General features: G+C 36.6%; 1 protein-coding gene across 3 annotated transcripts in view; it reads left to right on the top strand.

The window, feature by feature from the left end:
• VPS13B (vacuolar protein sorting 13 homolog B) overlaps window positions 1-23,212 on the top strand; it is a gene marked incomplete at both ends in the record, with an annotated part of 689,491 nt that overhangs the window by 565,110 nt on the left and 101,169 nt on the right. For all 3 annotated transcript variants that reach the window (XM_080693506.1, XM_080693505.1, XM_080693507.1), the window contains one exon: window positions 20,618-20,814. In XM_080693506.1, coding sequence (XP_080549632.1) covers window positions 20,618-20,814 — 197 coding nt within the window. The remainder of the gene's footprint in view (window positions 1-20,617; window positions 20,815-23,212) is intronic.

Raw genomic sequence — 23,212 nt, 5'->3', positions numbered from 1 at the left:
GATTGAAACCAGGGGCATCATCTAAGCTGCACTCCTCCAGCTCTATTTTTTATTCTTTATTTTGAAACAGGGTCTCACTAAGTTGTAGAGGTCCTCACTAAATAGCTGAGACTTGCCGTGAAACTGCAATCCTCCTGTCTTAGTCTCTCAAGTACTGGGATTACTAGCATGTACCACCACACCCAGCATTTTATTTTATTTTAAAATTTTTAAACAGGGTCTCACAGTACAAGTGCTGACCTTGAACTGCAATCCTCCTGTGTCAGCCTCCCAAATTATGGGGTTACAGGCACCCACCACTGTACCCAGACCCCATCAACCTTTTAAACAGTAGTTTCATCATTCACTGATACATATTATGGTTTGTCAGTAGTTTGTCCAACCTACAAAAATTAAACGTGTTGATGTATTTTTCACTGAAAAAGAGGTACCCTGCATTTATTGAGCAATTGAAGTAAACTAGAAGTTCTACTCGGAAATTTACTGATATTCTTTACTTTGCTCTGCTGTGAATTTCTTGCTTTCCATGCATCATTACAGTTTGATGGGTAAGGAAACTGAATGAAGATATTAATTTTCTCTGGGTCATACAGTAAGTAAGCAAATACATTATTCAGGGTTGAGGAGTTGTTTTGTGATTAACAAAAAAGCCTAGAAGACAGTATTTGAGAAATGAACAAAATAGGTAAAAACTAAGATCAAACTGAATGAGAATGAAAACAGCAATAACATTTGTATTATCAGTAGAGTGATGCTAATGTAGTACTTCCATTGCCTCCATCCTGTGCCATTAGAACCAAGCAAATGATACATTTCAGTGTTAAATATCTTGTGTGTGTGTGCACGCGTATGCGCACGTATGTGCACCTACTGCTGGGAATTTAACCCAGGAGCATTCTGCCTCCAAGTTACAACCTGGGCCTTTTTATTTTTTTGTTTTGAAACAAGGTCTTGCTAGATTGATGAGAGTCTCACTAATTTGCTGAGGATATCCTTGAATCTTTAAAGTATTGGGATTACAGGTGTGTGCCACCCCTGCAGGCCTTAAATATTATTTTAATAAACTAAAAATATAAGCTTTATGGTAGTACATTTTATAGAAAATCATGATGGGCATCAACTTCTTATTTTTATGAAATGAAAAGCTGTATCAAAAAAACATTTTCTGTATATTTTTAAACACTGTTTGTTTTCTTGGCTTGTAGTTTGTCTTGTCCAGGCACCAAGTTGATGTCTATATGACCTCCCAAAGTCCTCTTCAGTCCTACAGTTCTCACACTAATGAATTCTAACAGAAAAGGATTATTGAGCCAAACTCAGAGTGTCTTCAGAGCCAGAATGTAGGAAAAGTTACAAACTACAGATGTCTGTCAGGGATGGGATCCAAAGAGAAAAGCATGCCAGAAGTTAGAAATAGATATGTTATTGTACAAAAAAGGGGCCTTGGATTTGGCTTTTAGCCAGAAAAAAATGTTTAAGAACTTAGATCAAACTACTAAAGCAAAATATCTAATGAAGGGACAGAGAAGTCTTATAGTTGAGCATAATAAATGAAAAAATAATCATAGCTCATTATATTCAAGTGATTACAGAGCACTCTCAGTTTCTCAGACCTGTGCCACATTCTACCTTTTAGGCATATATAATCCTTTATTTTTAATTCAGAATTAAAATCATTCTGCATCAGTTATTGCATATTACGAATTATAAGTGACTGGGAATGGTGGTACACACCTGTAATCTCAGTACTTGGGAGGTTGAGACAGGAGGATCCCAGGTTCAAAGCCAGCTAAGTCACTTAGTGAGACCCTCAGCAACCTAGTGAGACCCTGTTTCAAAATGAAAAATAGGGCTGAGGATGTAGCTCAGAGGTAGAATTCCCCCAGGTTCAATCTCCAATATATATACATATATATATATATATATATATATATATATATATATATATATATATATGAGACTATATATGGTGGTGTATATCTATAATCCTAGCCCTTGGGACACTGAGACAGGAAGATTGCAGGTCCAAAGCTAGCTACAGAAATGTACCAAGACTCTCCACAACCTAGTTAGATCCTGCTTCAAAACAAAACAAAAAGAAAAGAAAAAGGACTGGGAGTGTTGCTTGGAGGGTGAATGCACCTGGTTTCAATCCCCAAACCAAATATATATATATATATGGAAATGTAAAGCCTGTATAATATTGTATAATTACTTAAAATATGGCAAATAAACATTTATACTTTTTAACAATTTAATGGTTAGATGTTTATTGTTTTGTTGAGGTAAAATTCTCTAAAAATTGATGCTATTTTAATTTCATACCAAACTTCTAAGATTGGTTGTATTAGGGAGAATTTGTTGTTCTTTGTGGGGTTTTGGTTTTGTTTGTTTGTTTGTTTACTTTTAAAGAGTAACTTACTCCAATAATACAGAAAGTAACTTACTCCAATAATACAGAAAGGTCAGAGAACCAGATTAAGTGGCAACCAAGAAAGTCCCTAATCATTCTTTAGAAACGTGAGGATCAATTGATGGAGACCAATGGTTGCTGATAAAGTGGTGGTTGTTGTTGTCATCTTAGTTTACACTATTTGTTAGTTTTCTATTTTATACTTTTACTTTTTCCTTTTCATGAATTTTAAATGAAAATATCCCCACCTGTATTTTCTCTAAACAGAAAATTAGATGTCTGTAGCTTTTATTTTAACCTATACTTTATGAATTTAGCTAAATTGACTAAAGAGCATTCACAAGACTCATCTTTTCCACATTACATTCTTTCTACATGATGATCCATTTAATAGAACATAGGTCACCACCAAATACTGGTGGTCAGTACAGCCAGAAATTCTATCTGCAGATTCAAGAAGAAATAGCTAGTCATCCCATTCCAGGAAATTTGCCTCTCTGTAGATTTTCTAAAGAGATGATTTTGTAAGACTTAGAGAATTATAGCTATCTATGAGAACATTCTTGTTCCCTTGGCTGCCTGAAACCTGAAAACAAACTGAATGAAGCTGTGGTTTGATATATTCAGTTGGCATATAAGCAGACATGTTTTCTAACACCCTGTGGCAACTCTTTTGTTAAGTTTGAGAAGTTTAAGGTTATAAGTGATTCATACTAAACTACTGTAAGTCATTATTTTAGGTAAATTTGACATGACAGACAATAGGAAAAGAATTGAGATTAATGTCAAAGGCATTCATGTTTGTTTGTAATGATATATATCATATATGCATCTGAGTACTTTTTTTTTTTTTTTGCAGTACTAGGGATGGAAGCCAGGGGCATTCTACCTCTGAGCTACACTGCCAGCCCTATTTTTATTCTTTATTTTGAAACAGGGTCTCACTGAGTTGCAAAGGGCCTCACTAAGTAGCTGAGGCTGTCCTTAAACCATGATCCTCCTGTCTCACTCTCAAATGCTGGGATTATAAGGGTGCCACTATGCCCAGCTTGAGTAATTTTTTTGCATTCTACCTTGTGACTACAATGTTGAGATGGTCATTTATGGATATAATTGTCTTGGAAAACAGTCCATTATACTCATATTTACTTTGTCAGATTTGAACAAATATTTTGAAATTCCAAGTAGGTTAATAGGTTTTAAACAAAACTTGTTCTTTGCAATAATGATAAAAATTAGTTTTTTGGTTTCTGAGTTTACATTTCAGTACATCTTAACATAAGTGTGTGTATGTGTGTGTGTAGGTGTGTGTGTGTAGGTGTGTGTGTGTGTGTGTGTGTGTGGTGTGTTACTGGGATTGAACCAGAGACCTTCTACCTGTGACTTATACCTCAACCCTTTTTATTTTTTATTTTTGAAACAGGGTATCTCTAAGCTACCTCAAATGTACTAGCCTCAAATCTGTTATCTTCCTATTTCAGCCTCCCAGGTACTGGTATTACAAGTATGTTCCAGTGTTCTGGACATCCCATCCATTTTTTTAAAAAAAGAATTAACAATGGCTTGTGCTGATTACATTGTCATTTCAGATTTTTTGGGGTTTTTTTTTTTTTTTTGGTTGTACTGGGGATGGAACCCTTCTACCTCCAGGCTATTTTTATATTTTTATTTGGAAACAGGTCTCTTAAACCAGCAAGGCTGGCTTCGAACCTGTACAATCCTCCTGTCTCCACCTCCCAAGCAGGGGGAATTATAAGCCTGTGCCACTACACCTGGCCTTTTGTTTTGTTTTGTTATTTTGTTTCATTTTGTCTTGTTTTGCTGTGCTTTTGCAGGAGATTGAATCCAGGGCCTTTAGTGTGCTAGGCAAGTCCTCTACCATTGAACTATATTGCAAGCCCACATTGCCATTTGTTGGTTAGATTTGGATGTTTGAAATTTGATTCCTTTCTTCATTTTAGGTTTCTTAAGGACAGAATTTGTATGATAATTGGCTTTAATTTCTAGTGCCTAATGTAGTACTTAGTGGGTGTTGACCATGGAGGAGTGGAAATTTCAAGTGATGTTGAGTAAGTTTGACTTATTTTCTGAGGCTGGCCTTGAACCTGCAGTCCTCCTGCCTTAGTCCCCTGAGTACTGGAATTACAGGTGTTTGATGTACATGGGAGCTGATATTTGTGCATCCTCTGCATATGGTACTGTTGAGGAGAGGCAAGGAGTTACAGAGGTCCATCAGCTGGAGTTCATATGTACAGATACACAGATAACAGCATATGGTACTATTACTAGATGGCATAATAATATGTCTGTTTTGAAAGTACAGAAGAACATTTAATTTAGATTATAAAGAAGGGTTGTTTTGAGTTTTGTTCTTCTGGAAGGAAGGGTAGTGAGTAGTTTTGAAAGTTATGAGATTTCAAGAAACGTTTATGCAAACTGGTAACAGCTAAAGACGTGTGTAGTATAAACTCAAAGACTTGTCTGGTGAAAGAGGTCTAGACCATAATTTGAGCTTAATTCCTTAGAAGTTTGTACACAATTCCATTTTAATCATTCTGAATATTTATTCTCCTAAGACACTTATGACAGTGGCATACTGTTACTGTTCTCAAAACAATATTTTATACAGTCTGCCTCTTACTCCAGAGCTAAGTATATAGGCCCACCCTTTCCTTTTTCCCTACCTTCCTTATTTCCATTTTTTTTCCTTCTCCCTATTTTCCGCCTGTAAATGATTTTTTTTTTCATCAACATCAACGTTACATGAGTCTCTCACATACTTGTCACAGCTCTGTATAAAATCTAGTGAGAAGACAAGACATTAATATGGGCTTAGGATATGAAAAGATGATATTGTCCCTTGATAAATAGTTGAACAAGATTAACCTAGACCATAAAGACAGATTCAAATAGGAAATAAGTATATTGCTAGAGAAAACATATATATGTGTGTATATATATATATACATATATATATATACATATGTGTATATACATACACACACACACACACATATGTGTGTGTGTGTTTGTGTGTGTGTGTGTGTGTGTGTGTATTGCAGTATTGGGGATGGAACCCAGGCACATTCTACTTCCAAACTACACCCCCAGCCCTATTATTTTATTCTTTATTTTGAAACAGGGTCTCATCAAGTTGCAAAGGGCTTCACTAAGTATCTGAGGCTGGCCGTGAACCCTGATCCTCCTGTCTCAGCCTCCCAAGTACTGGGATTGCAAGGGTGCGCCACCATGCCTAGCTAGAGAAAATATACTTTTAAAAACCAGAAAGTAATTGCTAGCAACCCCAGGTTCTGGACTATTTTTTTACTACTTGTTTGTAAATTCCATGAAGTCAAGAATTATGCATATCTGTCTTGCTGACCATCATATCCCTTGCTTGTACTTACCACTGGAAGCATTTAATAAGTATTTGATAAATAAGTATAATCAATAGGCTATATAAAGCACATTCTCTTTCTGTTTTTTTCCCCTGTACTGGGGATTGAACCCAAAGGCATTCTACCTCCAAGCTATACCCTGTAGCCCTATTTCTCATTATTTATTTTGAAACAGAGTCTCACTAAGTTGTAGGAAGCCTCACTAAGTAGCTGAGGCTGACCGCGAATTTGTGATCCTCCTGTCTTGGCCTCCAAGATACTGTAATTAACAAGGGCACACTACCATGCCCGGCCAACACATTCTTATACGTACATTTATATTTATAATATGTGTGGTACACAAGAAAATATCTAGTCAATAAAATACATAGATTTTCAGACATTGTGAAGAGTTTAGGTTTTATCCTGTTTGCAAGTTGACAATTTATTGATTGATTTATACAGAACACCATGTACTTTTGGCTGTTGCTACAACTGAGTAAAATTCCTGACTAGAGATGAGACCAATACATAGTATGAATATAGGGCTTATCATCTCCTTAGAAGAAAACCTAAAATGGTAAAATTGCCCCTGTTTTAAGTTAGTTTTTACTCAGAAAGTCTTAATATATTTCATTATTTCTCTTTAAGGAAAAAGATAATCTTGAAGAATGTCATGTTACACACCTGCATTTGCTTGAAACCTGGTAGCTTGATAAAATGATAAGATAACAGGGTCATATGTTAAATTTTTTAAAAACCAAGGCAAACATAAATCCTAATAAAAGAATGTTACACATTTCCTTTTAAAGGCTAAAAAGTATTTCTCAGGGCTCTTAAATTACCTTATTCCAATACCAAGGGAAAATAAAATCTGGAGTTAGAGCTTGCTTGTACTTAGAGGGTTTTCCGGACAGGAAGGCGGTCTTGATGCAATATAGTAAGCCACAATACCAGTGGGGCATTACAGGTGAAAAATCTGCAGCTGTACCCTTCACCACAATGTATTACAACTGTACACTTGAATATTTCCTGTACAGAAATAGAGTTTGGTTAACTTTGTTTCCCAAGAGTAGATCACATTAAAATGTTATAAAATCATGATTTCCTGCATTTGAATACTTGTGGTTTCTCAACTGGTTCCAATGTTATAAGAGATTTTTTTTCTTACTGTGACTTCTATTAGTTGAAGATGTATAGAAACTTTTCTTTTCCTTCTTTGAAATCAACTAAGAATCAGATACATATAAAAAGAAATGTAAGCAAAAATATTTCAGATTGCAAACCTATTTGCATTTTAGCTTTTTATTAAATGGTAGGGTTTTTTTTTTTTTTTTGCAGTACTGGGGATGGAAACCAAAGGCATTGTACCTCCAAGCTACACCCCCAGCCCTATTTTTTAGACCTTTTATTTTGAAACAGGGTCTCCTTGAGTTGCAAAGGGCCTTGCTAAGTAGCTGAGGCTGTCTGCGAACCATGATCCTCTGGTCTCAGCCTTCCAAATGCTGGGATTATAAGCATGCGCTACCACACTGGCTAAATGATAGATTTTTACAGTGAGGTAATAAACAAAAGAATAAATAGGTTTTTGGGGCAGAATACATTTTACTTTTAATTACTAACTATGGAAATTATCTCTTCAGTTTTCATTTGCTCTATTTGTAATTTGTTGTATGTCTCCTATAAATTATAAAAAACTGATTATGATAAATTATCTTTATGTTTAAAAGGATATTTAAGCCATATGCATCTTAAGTAGAAACCCTTATTATTGTATGGAAAAAGAAGCTATATTATTAACTTATTGAGGTTTTAGCATTTATATTGCAATCTACTCAGCCCTTTCTACCTACACACCATTTTTCAGTCACTCTCTATTTTTCAGCTATCCACTTTTCTATAGTCATTAATTAAAAACTCTTTCACCCATTTACTTCTCTAATATTTCTAGTGTCTTTTCTTTAGGGAATTATTTATTATTTGATATTTTATAATACAGTATGTACTTTTACTTTGTTAATGAAGTAAAATAACTTCTTATGATCAAAATGAGAGTTTGACAACAGTTGCTTTTCAAAGAAGCTTTATAGTACAAAAAGTACACCTTCGGCCCTTAGGGATATATTCCAAAACATTAGATGCAATTGATTAATTTTGAAGTTGCTTGAAGCAGTGGAAATCAGTTGGGATAAATGATAGTTTAACCAGAAAGTTTAAAAAGAAAAGCTGGGTAATGAAATGTTCACCAGGGCTTTGAAAATCTCATATATTTTTGAAAAACTAGAAAGACATGCTTATATACAAGGCTAAGTGCATGTTTGGGAAAGACCTGAAAGGCCCTACCTCTCTCTATCCTTAAGTCTCTGTACAACAGGAAGTAAAGGCTACAACAGAGGTGACAGTATGCATAAACCTGATCAAAGGTCTATTAGCAAAGAATTGGTGGTCTCTTGGTTCCAGATCTTTAATGAGATCCCTGTCTAATTATTAAATGACCACAAAACAAGTATTTACTTCAGAAACTATCCAATTGTATTCATCAGCTTTGTGTTACTATAACAAAATACCTGAGGCATGACATGAAGAAAGAGGTTTATTCAGCTCCCAGTTTTGGAAGCTCAGGGGCATCAGACTTGCATTGTCTCACCTCTGGTAAGGGCCCCCTTGTCTGCATCACATCATAACAGATAGCAGTGGCAAAAGCACAGGTGGGAGTAGGTCGACACATCTCGATTTAGAAGGTGCCTGGCTTGGGCTTTCATAATAATAATTTTATGATAACTAGATAAGATCACACAAGAAATACCTTAATCCCTTTTAAGGGCATGCCCCCAGTGATCTAAGGACCTGCCACCAGGCCCTATCTCTCAACAGTTCTCCAACTGCTACATCACCACAGTGGAGACCAAGCTCTCAATATGTGAACCTTTGCTGAGACAAACAACACTAAGATCAAAGCAACAACAAAGACTACAGACCTTACAAGATTAGCTCATAAATATCAGCAAAAATAACTGAAACCAAATGGCAATGATAACAAACCCCAGGCAAGGGCCAGAGTATGATTTTTATAGTTTCCATTATTTATTAATAATATTATTATAGAATTTTACATCATTTAAACTATTGAATTTTCAACAAAAATTTACTAGTGATTCAAAGAAACAGAAAGTGTCCCCCATATGTGGTGTATGACGGGGGGAGCCAAATAGAACCTGTCCCTGAGGAAGCCCAGATGTTAGATTTAGGCGGTCTCAGTCAACATTCTTACTAATATAATCAAAAGCAACTGACCACACAACTTAGAAGAAGGAAGATTTAATTTTTCACAGGTTTTTAAAGATTCTGGCTTCAGTCCATGTGAGGTCAGACTTTGAAGCTCAGGAAATGGTGGCAGCAGGAAGCAGACAGAAGGACAGAGAGTAAAGCTCTGCTCTCACATCATGGAGGCTGGAAGCCAAGGGAGCAAGCAAGCAGGGGGATTCAGAGACAGTACCACAGTTTCTAAGACCACACCCCTAGGGAAACACCTTCTCCAATCACACCCCACTGGCCTAGGTTTCCACCCTGAAAATCTATACCAAAGGATTTATCTACTGATGAGATTACAACTCTCATAGCTTAATTGTATCAACTCTGAACCTGAATACATGAGAAATTTAGGGGATGTTCAACAGCTAACCATAACACTAGACAAAAACTTTCAATCACCTATTTTTAAATGTTCAAAAGACTAAAGAAAGCCATGTCTAAAGAACTAAAGGGAGTTGTGGAAATAATGCTGACCAATAGAGGCTATTATTAAAGAGTATCTTTTAGTCAAAATGGATCAGAAGTATCTCTGATTTCACACATTTATTTACTTTGAAATATTTGTGCGTATATAATGAAATGTCTTCGGGATGGGACCCAAGTTAAATGTGGAATTTATTTATATCCATATAAATAACTTGAAGGTATCTTTGTATAACATCCTTAATAATTCTGTGCACTGTGTTGTATATTGATTGCAACCCATCTGGAAGAATTTTTCTACTGTGGTATCATGTTAGCACTCAGAAAGTTTCAGATTTTGGAGCATTTTGGATTTTCAGATTAAGGATGCTCAACCTGTAATAATTTGTAAAAAGAAAGAAGAAAGAAAGAAAGAAAGAAAGAAAGAAAGAAAGAAAGAAAGAAAGAAAGAAAGAAAGAAAGAAATTAATTCCAGAGTTGAAAAGCATAATAACTGAAATTAAAAATCTACTAAAGGGATTAAACAACAGATTTGAGCTGGCAGAAGAATCAGGGAAAATAGATTAGCTGAGATTATTGGATTTGAAGAACAGAAAGAAAAAAAAAATGGAGAAAAGTTAACAGAACCTCAGAGACCTATGGCACACCATCAAATATACCAATATATGCATAATAGGTGTTCCAGAATAAAAGGAGAAAAAGAAAGGGGAAGAAAGAATATTTAAAGAAATAATGGCTGAACTCAAATTTGGTGAAAGACAATATACATCTAAGAAACTCAATGAACTCTAAATAGAATGATCTTAACCATGTCTATACCTAAACACAAACTGTCAAAAGACAAAGAAAGGAGAGAAGAGACTGGTTACATTTAAGGGATATTAATAAGAGTAACTACTGATTTTATGTCAAAAATCATAGAGGCCAGAAGACAGTAAGATATTCAAAGTATTTAGAGAAAAAGAAAATGCTTTTAATATTTTAAAAGAACTTCCAACTTAAAGTATCTATAAATGGCTGAGATGAATGCATTTGCATCACTTGCTTCCTAGAAATCTGCTTTAAAGAAACTAGAACTGGAAATTGTACGTGACACATTCTAGAGACTATTTTCTTCTTTCATCTAAAAATGATTAAAGAACATAGAATTTATAGCCAAAATATCTGCCATTTACTAATGTATAATTTTTGGGCGGATGGTAATGGGGGTGAAATCCAGAGGCTTTCTACCTCCAGACTATACTCCGAGACCTATTTTTTTATATTTTATTTGGAAACAGGGTCTCACTAAGTTGCTGAGAGCCTCACTAAGTAGCTGAGGCTGGCTTTGAACCTGTGCGCTCCTCCTGTCTCAGCCTCCCAAGTGCGGGGATTACAAATGTGTGCCACCATGCCCGGCTCTAATGTATAATTTTAACAGCAGGTTACCTAACTTCTTTGAGCCATAGTTAATTTACTATAAAATGGAAATAATCTTTTCCTTAGTAAGATAATGTATCTTATCAAAAGGCAGTGTCTTCTCTTCCTATGGCTGCCATCACTGTCACTATACTGAGACTCCCAAATACACAGATGATAGTGACAGAGCAGCTATTCTTCCCTCTGTTATAATCACCTGCTGACTTGACATCCTGGGAAATCTAGACATGTCGCAGGAGGAGCAATGAGGGTAGTATCCTCTCCGTTAGCCAAGCTTCCATGAATGAGTCCAAAAGGGAGACTTTGCCCTTGCAGTCACCAAACAGTCCTGCATGGGCAGCTAGCCTATTTTGTCATAAGACAAAGGAAAGGACAGCAGAAACAGACTGATAAGATACATCAGTTGCTAAATCTTTCCTCTCAAGCTACCAGCTTTTTATTATGCATATGAATATAGGGAAGGTACCTTTGCCTAGGTGGTTTAGTGAAATTGGATGGGAATAGGGACAACTGCCCAATTTCAGCAACCCTGCACAAAGAAATCAAAACTAATTCATCTATGAGAACAGATGGGCAGTTGTAACACTGCTAATAGTCTTGGCAGTACTACTAAGTAATAAAAACAAATTAAGTGCCAAAATATTCTTTGTACCAAAAATATTTTCAAATGGCTGACACACATGCAAATCCTCCCAAATTAGCCATCAAATGAAAACAAATTGTAGAATAACATTTTAATGCAAAAATAGATGTGCTCTTACGAACTGGCATATATACAACCTAAAATATATTCATATGCAAAGACCACATATGCTTAGAGTACAGTTTATTATGTATGGCTGGCTAATTTTTTAGGTCCTGTCAAATAATGAATAGGAAAACAAAACGTAATAAAAAATATATAATCTTGACAGTCATTTGAAATGTACCATGTGCTATATGTGGAATGTTTTCCAGTGAAACCAATTTACTTGTTCCCACTTCCCATGACTCAGTACTAGATATTCAGGCTTTTTGAACTATTTTTTTGGCAACCAAACTTTCTTGGAATAGTCATCTTCCCTTCAAGTTATTCAGTATAAGCATTAGTAATAAATCCTCAGTTATAGATATATAACTAAAGATCATTCACATCATCTCTTTCAAAGCTAAAAGCATATAATAAAGTTATTTTAAAATAGATCTCACAAAATAGAGCCCAGAGTTTTCCTTGAGAATAATTAATTGCTACCATATGAAGTTGTAAGCATAATATGACCACATTCAGTGTTTAGTTTAATTAAATCACTGCTGACCTAGAGATTAGCTGTACAATGTCAACCTTTAACTGAAAGACAAAAGAAGATTAGCGCTAAAGTAATGTTCATTAAAAATGGGTGAGAGGCCAGGCGTGGTGGCTCACACTTATAATCCCAGCATTTGGGAGATGAGACTGGAGGATTAGGGTTCGTGAACAGCCTTAGCTACTTAGCGAGGCCCTTTGCAACTCAGCAAGACCCTGTTTTAAAAAAAAAGACTAAAAACTAGGACTGGGGGTGTAGCTTGGAAGTACAATGCTCCTGGGTTTCATCCCCTGTTCCAAAAAAAAAAATGGGTGAGAGAACAAAGTAACTTGAGTGGAAAAACCAGTTAAGTACATAAAAGACCTTTTTAAAATAAAAGACTGTTAAAGAATGATATTGTTATCTTTAAGCAATTTATTATTATTATTATTATTATTATTATTATTATTATTACTGTGATGGGAGTGAAGCTAGGGCCTCCTGCTTGCTGGATAAGTGCTCAACCACCAAGCTATACCATAACCCCCATTCATTAATTGAAAAATTACTTTTCGAGCATATACTGTATTCTAGACCTTGTGCTGTGAGATTATTAGCAATTGCTATAGTTCTTTAATACCAGTCTGTTAAAAGATGAATAATAATAATATAATAATAACAAAAATTTTAAAAGAATACTGGTCTCACATGGGATATAAGCTAGGCTTAAAGAAGAAGCACAATAGCTGGGCATGGTGTCACACACCTATAATCCCAGTATCTGAGAAGCTGAGACCGGAGGATCTCAGGTTCGAAACCAGCCTCAGCAACTTTGTGAGCCCCTCTGCACCTTAGGCCCTGTTTCAATGTAAAAATAAAATAGGGCTAGAAGTATAGCTCAGAGGTAGACACACCAGGGTTAAGTCCTTAGTACCACAAAAGGAGGAGGAAGAGGAGACAACTACTTTTAAAACCACACAATCATGCTGGGCGTGGTGGCGCACGCTTGTAATCCCCGCGCTTGGGAGGCAGAGACAGGAGGATCACGCAGGTTCGAAGCCAGCCGCGCGCGCTGGCTTAGGAGACCCTGTTTCCAAATAAAAATGTAAAAATAGGTCTGGGAGTGTAGCCCGGAGGTAGAAGGGCTTCCAGGAACCCCAGTACCACCAAAATAAATAAATAAATAAATAAATAAATAAATAAATAAATAAATAAAACCACACAATCATCCCTACACTTCCTGAATCAGAGCTCAATTCTCACACATGCCTCTCTCTCCCTTCTTTCCTACTCACCATCCAAAGTATCAAATATATCTTTTCTAGGTGCTAATTTGTGTCTCTTTTTGCCTACTCTTATCAACCTACCTCTACCTCCCATGCCCTCCCCTGAGCCCTTTGGAACATGCACTCTAAGGTTAGTGAACTCCACTAAACCCCAGCATCTTCTGCAGCATTTCTTCTACTCCATTCCCCTAAGTGAAAGCATGCAGTCCCCTGGGCTCCTATTCATCACAATCTGAGCTGGAGGCTGTTAATTCTCTCATTTCTTTTATTTGATGGCAACACATGAGGCATTCTGCTTGCTCAACAGTACAACTTGCCTGTAGTCTCTACCGTCCCATTGAATCCTATTTCTTTAAGACTCATTCCATCTAATTCTAGCATCCTCTGCCTCTGGTTGTTATTGCCTTCTACCAAGTTCCTGAGCACACTCTTGCATTCTTAGAAGTCCTTGGCCCACAAATTCCAGCCTCTTTCTTCACTACCATGAGCATGCAAGTGAATGGAGCAGCCAAACCCTGCCTTGATCTCATCTCTGGAGTGATCTCTTATACTCCATGGACCTACTCACTCCCACCCAGCCCTGACCTTGTCCTGCCCAGTAGGTCCCTGCCTCCTGCATTATGCATTCCAGCCTCCTAATCTCCTGCAGTCTCTGGTAGCCCTCCAGGCTACTTACACAGCAACCTCACTGCACTCATTCATTAAACTATTCTTAATGCTTTTCTGATTTCTTCCTATCCATCAACTCACTATGTTTCCATATCCTCTTCTAACCAGTTTATATTCTTCACTCATCTTTGAAAACATCCTCTTGCAAAGAAATACCCTAAACCCCATTAGTCTTCATCCCTCCATGACATGCTTCTGACAAGAGGCTAATATTAGCCGAGTGAGTCCTTTATTCATGCGTCAATACAGTTAACTCCCTCTTACAAGCCCAGGACAGCCAACTTCTTCCTTGGTATTTCCACTGGAAAGGTTGATGGTGCCTTCAGCTCAGCTTGTCCAGAGACAAACTCATCACGCCCCCCCTTCACCCCACATATACCACAAATTTACTCCCCGGAGAAACAAAGCAAACTTCTGCCCAGAAGCCTGGGAGCCCTCCTTCCTCACTTCTATCTGATCAGTCAGTAAAACTTACTGTTTTGTTTTTGTTGTTTTTTGTTGTTGTTGTTCCAAGAATCTCCTACATGCTACTTCTGTACTCCAAGCTATGACAATTTCTAGCTTATTCCTCCTAATTGTTCTTATCACATCTACATTTATCCTTTTTAATCCATTCTTTATAGTACTCAGAATCTTTGTAAAACATAAGTTTGGCCATATCACTTCTTTGCTTAAAATCCTTCCAAAGTATACCATTGACATTAAGATAAAGTCCAGAATCCTTATTTAGGCTTAAAAACAATGTAGGTTTTACTACTCTCACTTTACACATGAGAAAGTGTGGCTTAGACTATTAGAGTGACCGAGGCCATAAACCAGTGCTGTAAGTGACAGCTTGGGACCTGATCTCAAGTGGAACACCAGTGAGTCTTTTAGGATGAAAAAATAAGGTAATTAAATTGCCAGGTGTGGTGGCGCACGCTTGTAATCCCCGCACTTGGGAGGTGAAGATAGGAGGATCACGCAGGTTTGAAGCCAGCCGCGCTGGCTTAAGAGACCCTGTTTCCAAATTTAAAAAGTGTAAAAATGGGTCTGGGAGTGTACCCTGGAGGTAGAAGGGTTTCCAGGAACCCCAGTACCATAATAATAATAATAATAATAATAATAATAATAATAATATAATTAAAAGATGGTTATCTATTACCTAACTCTTTAAAATACTAATCATGCTCATTAGCTTTTGTTTTGAAGTACTAAAGACAAATATATTCTTATAATGGGAAAAAGGACAAATATATGACTTGTAAATGCACTTACAGGCATACAATTTAAATTCAACAAGGGTCTCATTTGGAGCGAATTTATTAATATCCTTTTATTAACAATGAAGATGGGGTACATAAAGGAAAATTCTGGCAAACACATAACCGACATGTATTGAGGCATATTTCTATAATAGTTTTCTATTGTTTTCTGAATTTTCAGAGTAGCCTGGAATGTTTCAGTTAAAGTTTGTAACCATGGTCCTCACACATGTTGTGAGCTAAATAAAGCTTTTCTTTGGCTTTCCTCCACATCTTTTTTTTTTTTTTAACTCACACAATTCTTATCTCCCCAGCCCCAGTGTTGGTACAGTCGATTTCCATTACCTTGAAGCTGCCTAATGTCTTCCCACAGTGGTTTCTAGTGGACTTCCTTATATTATGGATCATTCCAACCCTTATCTTGTATATCAGAATTTACTGGAACTTGACTTGGTGACCCACGCCTATAATCCCAATACTTAGTAGGCTGAGACAGGAAGATCACAAGTTTAAGACCAGCCTTCACAACAGTCAGGAAGATCACAAGTTTAGGATCAGATTTCACAACTAATAAGACTCTTAGCAATCTAGCAAGACCCTCTTTTAAAGCCGGGTGTGGTGGCACACGCTTGTAATCCCAGCATTTCAAGGAAAGCCTCCGCTATTACTTAGTGAGGCCCTTTGCAGCTTAGTGAGACCCTGTTTCAAAATAATGAATAAAAAATATATATATAAGGCTGGAGGTGTAGCTTGGAGGTAGAATGCCCCTGGGTTCAATCCCCAGTACCGCAAAAAAAAAAAAAAAATGCACAACAACAAAACAATTTACTAGAACTTTTTCCTTAAGGTCCTGCTGTGTAGGACCTTAAGGTAGACAGCTAATTTTAATTAGCTAGCCTACATTAATTTTAATGTAGAGTTTCTGAAGACAATGCCAAAACCAAACCCTATTTTCTCTTTTCTTTTCTTTCTTTTTTTTTTTTTTTTTTTTTTTTTGTGGTACTAGGGATGGAACCCAGGGTCTTCTACCTCCAGGATACACTCCCACACATATTTTATTTTATATTTGGAAATAAGGTCTTGCTAAGTTGTGGAGGGCCTCACTAAGTTACTGAAGCTGGCTTTGAACCTGTGAATCTCCTGTTTTACCCTCCCAAGAACTAGTATTACAATCATATGTCCCCATACCCAGATTTTCACTCTATTTTCTATGTAACCTCTCTACCAGATATTATGTTGAATTTTACATCTCATAATTTGTATTAAAAAACAATAGATACAGCCAGGCATGGTGGTACACACTTGAAATCCCAGTACTTGGGAGGCTAAAACAAGAAGATTGTAGATTTGCAGCCAGCCTCAGCTACTTAGGCCCTCTGCAACTTAGTGAGACCATGTTTTAAAATAAAGAATAGAAAATAATAGGGCTAGGAGTGTAATTTGGAGGTAGACTACCCCTGGGCTCCATTCCCAGTATTGCAAAAAGAAAAAAGAACAGTATTTACATTAATATACTTTTTCTAAATTATTTTCCCTCTTCCTGAAGTTTCTCATGTGCCTATCCAGGGCTTTATAGCTCACTTCCCACATCTCTTCTTCCTCTGGTTATGAGTGTCTTAAACCAAAGGGCAGGCTCACTGGCAGTCCAAAGATTAGATATCCCTTTTTTAGAAATATAGGAACTGATGTTTAAAAAAATGAATTTATCTAAGACCTCATAGCTAGTAGAGACAGGATTTGAATCTTAATGTCTCTGTAAAGATCATGCTTTTATCTTCTATAGTTTTCTGTGGAGTCTAATGTGCCAGAGATGGGCTGAGTCAGCCTATATGTAAATATTCATTCATTAACTTATTAAATATTTATTCATTCATTCAGCAAATCTTTTTTTTTTTCTTCAGTTACTGGGGATGAAATCCAGGCGCATTCTACCTCTGAGTTATACCCCCAGCATTATTTTTTATTTTTTATTTTGAAACAAGGTCTCACTGAGTTACAGAGGGCCTCACTAAGTAGCTGAGGCTGTCCAGGAACCCCGATCCTCCTGTCTCAGCCTCCTAAATGCTGGGATTACAAGCGTGCAGCACCATGTCCGGCTCAGCAGGTCTTTTTGAACATTCGCTGTATATAGGATTCCAGGTGCTGTGGAAGTCAAAAGCTTACACAAAAGGAAATCATTTCCTCTAGGAATGTGTCCACCAGGGGAGATATGTATAGAAATAAGCATAGCATGAGGTATATATTGATAAGAGCCATGAAACATTCTATCTTTCTTTCTTTCTTTCTTTCTTTTCTTTTCTTTTTTTTTTTTTTTTTTTTTTTGGTACTGGGGTTGGAAGCCAGGGGCATTCTATATCGGTGCTACGCCCCAGCCCTGATTTTTTTTATTTTATTTTGAAACGGGTTCTCACTGAATTGCCAAGTGCCTCACTAAGTAGCTGAGGCGGTCCTTTTTTTTTTTCTTAATTGGTATTCAGAAAAGAGAATTATTTTCACCTCCCCAGATGGGTAGCATTTGATTTGGTCCTTGACAGATGGGAAGGATTTAGACGTGAGACAGTGAGAGAGGAAGGATGTGCAGATATTTCTGACTAAGAGAGAATACTGGAACAATGATCCAGAGAGAGGGAATTAAAATTACGCCACACATAGCAAGAAAAGAGAATTTTAAGAAAGGATAGCTGAAGGTGGAATGTATAAATCATGCATGGATGCATGGTGGTACACACTTGTAATCCCAATACTGGAGATGCTGAGATTGGAATGCAGGTTTGCAACCAGCCTCAGCAACTTAGTGAGGCCCTCTGGAATTTAGCGAGACCCTGCTTCAAAATAAAATAGGGATGAGGGTGTAGCTCAGAGGTGGAATGCCCCTGGGTTCGATCCCCAGTAACACACACACACACACACACACACACACACACACACACACAGGAATTCTATAGATATTACTGTCTTTTGTGCCATCACCTGTTAGCCTCTTGTGCATATTTGTTGTGTTTTCCCTTCTCTCATCCAGCAGTTCCTCATACACCGATGCTCAGTCACTAGTCACTTCATTGTAGATGGAGGTAAAATATAGTCCCATTGAAAGATAAAGAATCAGGTATTCAGGAAAGAAAGATTGAGGAGAAATGTGTTATCTCCGGAACCTTTTTTGAGATCCCACTATGTCCCCCAAACTGCATTAAGTGCTAAGAATAAATTTTAAAGTGATGTGCTGTTCTGCCCTCAAGGATCCCAGAGTCTAATAAAACAGACAAACACATAAATAAGGAATTGTAGAATATTATGAGCTCTATTTAGAGGAATATACTAGAAATAGAGATGTCACAAGAAAGGCAGCAATCATCTCTGAGGGTGGGAGTTAATAATTAGGGGATGTTTCTATAAAAGGAACCCATCTGAGGCCAGTCTTGTCTTCCTCCTCCTCTTCTTCTTCCTCTTCCTCCTCCTCCTCCTCCTCCTTCTTCTTTTCTCTCTCCCCCTCCTCTCTCCCTCTCTTTTTACCCTCTCTCTCTCCCTTTCTTTCTTTTTTCTTCTTCTCTCCCCAAATATACATAACATAAATATGCATATATTTATACATATATTTGCAGATATACTCTCTTGAATTAGAATCTCTATAAAACAAATTTCTAGAAATATACTTCCTAGGTAAAAGATACAGGTATTTGATAGATACTGTCAAATGACCCTCTAAAAAACTTGAATAGTAGTATTTTTTCTACTTCTGCACAAAAATTGAAACTCTTGAATTGCTGGATTAATAAGTAAAAAATATTACATCATTATTTTAATTCACATTTCTTTAGATATTAGTAAAGCTAAGTACCTTTTTGTCTACTGGCTGGTTACACACACACATACACACACATATATATATGTATATATGTATATGTATATATATACACATATATGTATATATATATATATATTTTTTTTTTTTTTTGGTGGTACTGCGGATGGAACCCAGGGGTCTTCTACCTCCAGGCTACACACCCAGACCTATTTTATATTTTATTTGGAAACAGAGTCTCTTAAACCAGCCAAGGCTGGCTTCGAACTTGCGCGATCCTCCTGTCTCAGCCTCCCAAGCACGGGGATTACAAGCGTGCGCCACCACTCCCGGCTACAGGCTGGTTATATTTTTTATGTTAACTAATTGCTGTCAGGCAAATAACATGAGCATCATATTTACATTGGTTCCCCTGCCCTCAAGTTTTACAAGGGTGATGCAGAAGGGTCCAATAGATATTTGGTACAGTTGAAAACATGGAATTTGACAAGAGTTAAGTCTGCCCTCTTCTATATTTCCTCATCCTTCTCCCATTGGCTTATAAGAGCTCTCTGCTATCAGAACAAATATTCCTTGACCTACCATTGAACATTACCTATCTTATCCTCGTTGGCTTTTCTAAATTTGATTCTTACTAATATAGCCTTTTCCAATTGATGGGTTTCATTGCGTACATTAAAATAATGTCCTATTAAAAAGTGTAGAAACCACTCACAGATTTTTTTTCTTATGCTTTCACTTTTTAGCTCTACCATTTTGATCCTTTCAGAATTTACATTTGTGCAAAGAATGCTATAGGGACCCACTTTGGTTTTACCAAATGGCTAGCCAGATCTTGCAACCTCATTTTTCATCTTTTCCCAACTTGTTTGAAAGGGAAATATTATTAGATACTAACCTTTCTATCTATGGCCATACCACCCAGAATGTACCTGGCTAGGTCTTTTACTGTTTTTTAATTCTATTTTTTTAGTGTTTTTGTTTGTTGCTATTCCAACCTTACCTTTCAAATTATTACAGCTTTAATTAACGCCATATAGAATTTGTCCCTATTATTTGTCTCTTATTTAGAAAAAATGGCTGTTTCACAACTAGTTTGAGTGGGTATTTTAAATTTAACATCAACTATGAAAATAAAATCTAAACCATTGTTTTTTATAACTTTATTCTTTTTTTTTCAATCACAAGAGCTTTATTTTGGGGAGTCCAGCATGCTGGTGCCCATCAGCACATGGAGCAGAGATGAGACACCAAAACGGTGGCTCGCAGGCCTTTTAAGTAGAGAGTAGGGGGGAGGTAGGGGATTTTCTTTAAAAGTCTTAATGTTGTAACTTTTATGAAGGTTTGATTTGCATATCATTGAATACAGAAGCATAATTTCCATTTCTAACTTCTATTTTTTTTTTAACATAGGTTCCTTGTAGTTTGGAATACTGGGATGAACTCCAGAAGGTTTTTATTGCATTTCAAGAATTTAGTCTATCTGAAAGCAAAGTTTGTGAACTACAGTTACCTGATATCAATCTGGTGAATGACCAGAAGAAACTAGTATCCTCAGATCTGTGGAGAATTGTCCTAAACAGCAGCCAAAATGGAGCTGATGACCAAAGGTAACCCAGCAGAAGAAGAGAGAGATTGGCATTCCGCTAGGAAATTATCACCAAATCATCTTGTCTTATGTAGGGACTCCTCACTTAGATGTATCTCAGCTGTCTAACACCTGTATCTGCCTGAATTACAGAAAAGAGCCAGGAAGAAAGATGAAGTCTGGTGTTTCACAGTCTCTACTAAAAATCTTGTGTCTTACTCATAATACAGCCCTTTGACCCCTCTCTTAAGATCCCTAAGATCTTAAAAATGTAAAAAGCAAAAAAGATGTATAAATGCAAATTAAAACAATTCCAGTCATCCTGAACTCAAAAATGTAGAAAAAAGAGCCATATACACTTCTATGGACTCTTAATAACATAGTAACCAGTATGTATAAAGATAACCCTGGGGTAGTAAGAGGAGTGTTAAATAAATTGAATTGTCTTTTAAAAGGTAAATTTTAGAAAGCTTTCCATCTTAAACGGTTTTAAAGAACTTTAAAAGACAGACCTGCAGACATTAGGAGCATGTAGCTGACCAAGTTCAGATAGCTAAAGTTTTATCCAGCTGTGAAGTCGATTTGGCCAATATGAATCTCAAGAATTACAGACTTCAGGTATTCTGAACCATGTTACAGAACATCCTATTCCACACTTCCTGTCGTCAGTGGCAGCAGAGAACTAGATTATACCCATTTCTAGTGTTTCCCTGCTTAACACATCGACTGACTTAATGTAGGGGGGAATAAAATGATTTCAACATCCAATTCTACAGCATGACTTCTAATTTACACATCCCTACTAAGCCTTTCTGCTCATGCTCTCAGAAAAGACAAGAAAAAGAAAGTAAACCACACTGGGCCTGGTGGCACACGCTTGTGATCCCCATGCTTGGGAGGCTGAGACAGGAGGATCACACAGGTTTGAAGCCAGCCTCAGCTACTTAGTGAGGCTCTCAGCAACTTAGACCCTATTTACAAATAAAAAATATAAAATAGGTCTGGGAGTGTATCCTGGAGGTAAAAAGCCCCTGGGTTTCACCCCCAGTACCACACCAAAAAAAAAAGTAAACCACACTTAATACAGTGTGTACAAGGAGACTGCATTCATTGCTTCCAGTGTCCTACCTACCTTTTCATTCTCCTGATGGGTTAACGTTAACATTATCTTATTCCTTTTATACAATCCCTTTTTCCTTCAGACAGCATTCTGACACTAGAGAAATCATCCACCAATTTCAGTATACTATAAATTAACTTTTTTCTGTCACTTTTATTTTTTATCTTATGCATACATATTTTATTATCATAGCACACTATTTTATATTGATTCCTATTTGATATTAAATTTACAAATGCTTTTTTGAAAGTGTTTTTATATAATATATGTTCATTGAAGAACATTTGAAAAGTAAAGAAAATAATACCACCCATAATCATATTACAGTGAAATAGCCTCTTAACATTTTTGTCTACAGTCTGTCCTTTTCATTGATTACTATGTACACTTAATAATTGTAGTGAGTTTTACATTTGATATATTTAATTTTAAGGTCATCTGGCTCTTTAAATAGAATGACCTTCCTAGTATATTACCTACTAATATACATTTAGTGAAAATACATTATTAATGAAGTATAGTCTTGACTTTTACCAGAAGTAATGCAGCAATCAAAAGAATACCAGTCCTATGAGAAATTAGCAGATGGATAGAAAAATTGCTTTTTCTAATTGTAGGCTACATTATCAAAATCCAGAAAATCTGAGAAAGTGAACCTATGGTTAATGAAATTGATTTTTTCAAAATCTGAGTTTCAGCCAGGCATGGTGGCGCATGCTTGTAATCCCAGCGCTTGGGAGGCTGAGACAGGATTGCACAGGTTTGAAGCCAGGCTTATCTACTTAGTGAGGTTCTCAGCAACTTAGTAAGACCCTGTTTCCAAATAAAGTATAAAATAGGTCTGGGAGTATAGCCCGGAGGTAAAAAGCCCTTGGGTTCCACCCCCAGTACCACACAAAAAAATCTGAGTTTCATTAATAGTACCAAGTTAAACATGATTTCTTTATGGTAATTATAAAAGAATGCATTTTCAGCATTAAAAGCAACATTTTGGACAAGGTTAATTCCTCTGAATCTGAAACATTCAGAAAAATTACTTTTATGGCATACTTAGCACTATTGAAATGTGGAGCTTTTAGGAGATGAAAATTTATTCAAACAAGCAAATTCAGTCTACTTTTCAACAAGATTTTGACATGGTAATCTCAGACCTTTTATACTCACCCCTGGGATTTTTAAAATTTTGTTCTGGAATGGAACCTAGGGCTGGTGCACACTATTCAAAGCACTCTACCTGAGTCACTTCCCCAAGTCCTCAGTCAGTTTTACTTTAAAGTTTTCAGGATTAGTCTTTTCCAGG

Source organism: Muscardinus avellanarius (assembly GCF_963383645.1).
Source record: "Muscardinus avellanarius genome assembly, chromosome: 4".
Classification (NCBI taxonomy): domain Eukaryota; kingdom Metazoa; phylum Chordata; class Mammalia; order Rodentia; family Gliridae; genus Muscardinus; species Muscardinus avellanarius.
The sequence above is the reverse complement of the archived record's forward strand: the minus strand, read 5'-3'. Positions and strand labels throughout refer to the sequence as shown.